General features: G+C 47.2%; 1 protein-coding gene across 1 annotated transcript in view; it reads right to left on the bottom strand.

The window, feature by feature from the left end:
* LOC125041248 (replication stress response regulator SDE2-like) overlaps nucleotides 1-5,000 on the bottom strand; it is a 31,719-nt gene that overhangs the window by 15,263 nt on the left and 11,456 nt on the right. Inside the window, exons 3-4 of the mRNA XM_047636085.1 lie at nucleotides 3,548-3,566; nucleotides 3,305-3,380 (exon numbers count right to left, since the gene is read on the bottom strand). Coding sequence (XP_047492041.1) covers nucleotides 3,305-3,380; nucleotides 3,548-3,566 — 95 coding nt within the window. The remainder of the gene's footprint in view (nucleotides 1-3,304; nucleotides 3,381-3,547; nucleotides 3,567-5,000) is intronic.

Genomic DNA, 5,000 nt, shown 5'->3' with positions numbered 1-5,000 from the left:
TTTCTAAGTAGAGATTTATTCGGTGAGAATTTTTTGAGTGAGTGAAATGGCACCGGGAAAGAGTAAATTGATCGAAGTTAGAGTGACTGACTAGAAGTTTTGTTATGTATTGATTGTGAGGAGGATGGACCTTAGTAAGATGAGGGAGGGAGGAGGGTAGGGAGGGAGAGAGTGGTTGGGGTTGGGAGGGAGCGGAGGGAGGGAGGGAGAGATGGGAGGGAGGGAGGGACATGGGGAAGCGAGGGAGAGAGGGAGTGACGGAGAGAGGGTGAGAGGGACGGTGTGGGAGGGGTGGGTCGAGAGGGAGAGATGAGAGACGAGCAGAGAATCAGAGTAGGAGGAGAGATTTTTTGACACGAGAGATGACTTTTTGAGACAAGGTGCGTTCTGAGAGAGAATGTGAGCTCGAGTACTATAAGATGATGAGAGTGATGAAGAGACAGAGGGAAAGAGAGATGTGAAGAGAGACTGAGAGACAGAGGAAGAGAGGGATGAGAGGGAGAGAGGGTGGAGAGGGAGAGAGGGAGAGAGGGTGAGAGAGGGTGAAGGAGGGGAGATGACGAGAGAGGGAGAGAGAGAGGAGAAAAAAGAGAGATAGAGAGAGAGATGAGAGAGGAGAGAGATGATTGGATGATAGAATAGAATTAGGATTTGATGAGAGAGTGGAAATTTCTGAGTTGGTGTATAAGTATGAGAGAGATTGGGAGGGACAGCGAGGGTGAGGGTTGGGTAGGAGAGGGAGTGGGGAGGGGGAGATGAGGGATCCGAGAGGGGAGAGAAGGGATGAGGACGAGAGAGACGAGAGAGAGAGGAAGAGGAGAGAAATTGGATTTTGACGAGGGGAAAGTGATAGATAGATAGGATTAGACGTTGATAGTTAGAGAGATGATGATGAGTGAGAGAGTGTTGATAGGATAAGATATGATTCCACGATGGTTTTCGCTGAAGTAGACCGTAAGTACTTTTATGCTTTTACGCGGTTTTTTGATGTACTCTTACTGTGTTACTAGTGGTTTGGTTTAGTGAGAGAGAGATGACGAGATGATGGGAGGATTTTTGTGAGATGTCTTTTGATGGAAAGAACTGAACGTGACTATTTTTTGGAGGTTGTTCGTGTTTAGAGCACATTTGATTCGCTCGGAGATTTTTGAGACGATTTGATTTTGATTTTGCGTATTAGCTTTGTACTTTGGGTTGTATTTTCTTTAGTTTTGTTCCCGTTTTTATTGTTTTCGTTATAGGACTGGTTCGTGATTTGTTAGAAGATAACTTTCTGTGTTTATGTGGTTCCTGCCTATATGCAGGGACCTTTTACTTTTGATGTGAGAGAGACGAAGTGAGAGAGGGAGGGACAGAGGGGAGGGAGGGAGGGAGGGAGTGGAGGGATGGAGAGGGAGAGAGGCTAGAGAGTGGTGAGAGGGAGAGAGGGAGAGAGGGAGACGAGCGGAGAAGAGGACTAGAGGGAGAGAGGGAGAGGAGAGAGAGAAAAGAGATGATGGAGAGAGAGTGGATTGTAGTTTTTCTTTCTTTTATCCTTTGTTTTATGGTTTTTTTCGCTCGTGTTGTTTTTTGTCGGAGGATTTGAGATAGAGAGGATGAGGTGAGTAGTGTCCAATGTATTACTTGGATGATACGAGATAGCATTATTAGATCATCTTTTATATATTTGTTAGACGTAAGAAATTGAATTTTTGAGAGAGAAGAGAGAGTGACGAGTAGACAGAGTGGAGTAGAGAGAGATGAGTAATTTGAGGAGATGGTCGAGTGATGAGAGGAGAGTCGAGAGAAGTTTCTTATCCTCGCCTATTGAGAAAGTTCTGATGCTATTCTGAGGGAAATTTTGTTAGTGATGAGAGATATGGGAGTTAGGACGGGTATAGTTTTACGTATTGATGTGGTTTGACGATACCTTTTTAGTAAGTGGATCACGTTATTTATTATGTTTTATGATTTAAGAGGACGTCGTTCTGGCTTCGGTTTGTTTATCGATCACATTTTGGGATATGTCATTCTGAACGTTTGGATTTTATTATTTAACTGAGGAAGAGATGTGATGAGGAGACAGAGAGAGACAGAGAGAGTGACTGGATAGCGATCCCCGAGTCGATGGAGAGAGATGTGTCGGTGATGAGGATATTGATGATCTGGTTGTTTTTTCTTTTATGAATTATTGAATGATATGTTATTTGGTGACTGCTTTGTAGCGTCTTTGGGGTATTTATCTTGGACTTTTTTTTCAGAAGAGAGACTATTAGATCTGAAGGATGATATGATTTTATTATATGTTTTTGTCGATAATAGGTTACTGCGACTTTTGTTTCTTAAGGAGTGCAGACGACTTGATGATGGGAAGAGAGAGAGGGTGATGAGGGAGAGTGGGAGGAGACTGGAGGGCACACGAGAGAGCGAGGCTGAGGGAGTGATGCAATGAAAGGGTAGGGAGGCGAGAGAAGGGAGAGAGGAGAGAGAAGAGGAAGAGAGGAAGATGAGAAGGAGAGAGAGACTGATGAGAGTGACCGACTGATCTTATGATGACGCACAACGCGTCGAGATGATACACAGATGTCTTAATTTCACTGTTCGAGAACGAAGATCGGTCTCATGTCCTCCATGATCGACGTTATTCATCCTCGTCACGTAAGGATGAGTGAGATGAGAGAGATAGAGAAGAGATAGAGATAGAGAGCGCAAAGGAAAGGGGTAGGGAGTGGAGGCTTAAGGGAAGTGGGGGATGGGGTAGGGAGGGGTGTAGGGGATGTGGAATGGGAGGAGCGAAGGAAATTGAAAGGGATTAGGGAGGAGGTGATGGAGGGGAAGTGGAAAAGGAGAGGGAGGAGTGGGGATGGGGAGGGGCTCTAGGAAGGTAAGGGGATGAAGGCGGTCATTATTCTCTCCCTAAGGAAGAGGAGAGGGACGAAAGTTCAGGGTGCGTAGGGCCCGGCGTAAGGCTAGAGGCATGTGATAGGGGGTGTGGAGATGGAAGGGAAGCGAGGAGTGTTTTTATGGCATATTATGATATGGGGACGGAGGGGGAAAAAGATCCTTATGAGGAGAGACGTGTGAGGGAGAGATAGATCGAAGATAGATAGATTGATAGATAGATTGATAGATAAATAGATAAAGAGTGAGAGACTGATTGAGATGAGAGGAAAGATAGTTAGATAGATAGATTAGATCAGATATATAGATAGGTAGGAGAGATAGAGGACATGATGAGAGAGAAGAGAGAGAGTTGTATTCTGTATGAGTAGATGATAAGGTTTCTTTTATTTGAGTTTTGATGATTTTTGTGGGAATTTCATACTGCCCTTTACGCTCTTTGGTGGTACTCTTGTCGTACGGGTTTTCTGAGTCGATACTGTTTCGTACTTGTATTTTGGCTGCGGAGGTTTGTGTTCTCATTGAGGTGTAAGTTGAGATTCTTGCGATCTGAGATGAGGGAGAGAGAGGGAAAGACAGACAGACAGCCAGAGAGATAGGACTTGAGATCGAGTGGAGAGAGTTTCCATTACTGATAATTTTAGAGGAGATGAGATTCTAGATGTACTCTCAAGTGCTTGACCGATCTACAAGAGATCAACAGTTTGATTACAGATCTGTTTCCTGAATCGATCCTAGTTGTTGAGAATTGGTATCAAATGAGGAGACGGAGAGTTCGAGAGAGGATATTGTCGAGAGAGAAATAGAGATAGAGATAGGAGATAGAGAGAGGACGAGAAAGAGATTTGAGAGAGAGAGAGAGAGACCGAGGGAGCTGAGAGAGAGAGGAGAGGACGGAGGAGAGGACAGTGAGAGAGAGAGATAGAGAGAGAGAGAGAGAGAGGTAGGAGATGAGAGATGAGGAGAGTGGAGAAGAGAGAGAAGCCGAGGAGAGAGAGAGGAGAGAGAGAGAGAGAGAGAGGAGAGAGAGGAGAGAGACGAGGAGAGAGAGAGGAAGAGAGAGAGGAGAGAGAGAGAGAGAGAGTGAGGAGGAGAGAGAGAGAGAGAGAGGGAGAGGAGAGAGAGAGAGGAGAGGAGAGAGGAGAGGAGAGGAGAGGAGGAGAGAGAGAGAGAGAGAGAGAGAGAGGAGAGGAGTAGAGATGGTGAGAGGAGAGAGAGAGAGAGATGAGGAGAGAGATGAGAGAGAGAAGGAGAGGAGAGAGAGAGAGAGAGAGAGTGGAGAGATGAGAGGGAGAGAGAGAGGAGATGAGAGAGGAGAGAGAGGGGAGAGAGAGGAAGGGAGAGAGAGAGAGAGACGAGAGGAGAGAGAGAGGAGAGAGGAGAGAGAGGAGGAGAGAGAGAGGAGAGAGAGATAGAGAGGAGAGAGAGAGAGAGAGAGGAGAGAGAGAGAGAGAGAGGAGAGAGTGGGGATGAGAGAGAGAGAGAGGATGAGGAGAGAGAGGAGAGAGAGAGATGAGAGAGAGAGAAGGAGAGAGGAGAGAGGAGAGAGAGGTGAGAAGAGAGAGAGAGATGAGAGGATGAGAGGAGAGAGGGAGAGAGAGAGGAGAGAGAGAGGAGGAGAGAGAGGAGAGAGGGAGGAGAGAGAGAGAGAGAGAGAGAGAGAGGAGAGAGGAGGAGGGAGAGAGAGGAGGAGAGAGGAGAGAGAGGAGAGAGAGAGAGAGAGAGGAGAGAGATGGAGAGAGGAGGAGGAGAGAGAATGAGAGAGGAGAGAGAGAGGAGGAGATGGGAGGAGGAGAGAGAGGGAGGAGAGAGGGAGAGGGAGAGTGGAGAGAGGAGAGAGAGAGAGGTGAGAGAGGGAGAGAGAGGGAGGATGAGGAGAGAGAGAGAGAGAGAGGAGGGAGAGGAGAGTGGGAGAGGAGAGGAGGAGAAGAGGAGGTGGGAGAGGAGAGAGAGAGGAGAGGAGAGAGAGAGAGAGAGAGGAGGAGAGGAGAGGGAGAGTGGGGAGGAGAGAGAGGAGGAGAGAGAGAGGAGATGAGAGGGAAGGAGAGAGAGGAGAGAGAGAGAGAGGAGGAGGAGGAGAGGAGAGAGAGAGAGAGAGAGAGAGAGAGAGGAGGAGAGGA

This window comes from Penaeus chinensis, chromosome 30, assembly GCF_019202785.1.
Source record: "Penaeus chinensis breed Huanghai No. 1 chromosome 30, ASM1920278v2, whole genome shotgun sequence".
NCBI classification, from domain to species: domain Eukaryota; kingdom Metazoa; phylum Arthropoda; class Malacostraca; order Decapoda; family Penaeidae; genus Penaeus; species Penaeus chinensis.
The sequence above is the reverse complement of the archived record's forward strand: the minus strand, read 5'-3'. Positions and strand labels throughout refer to the sequence as shown.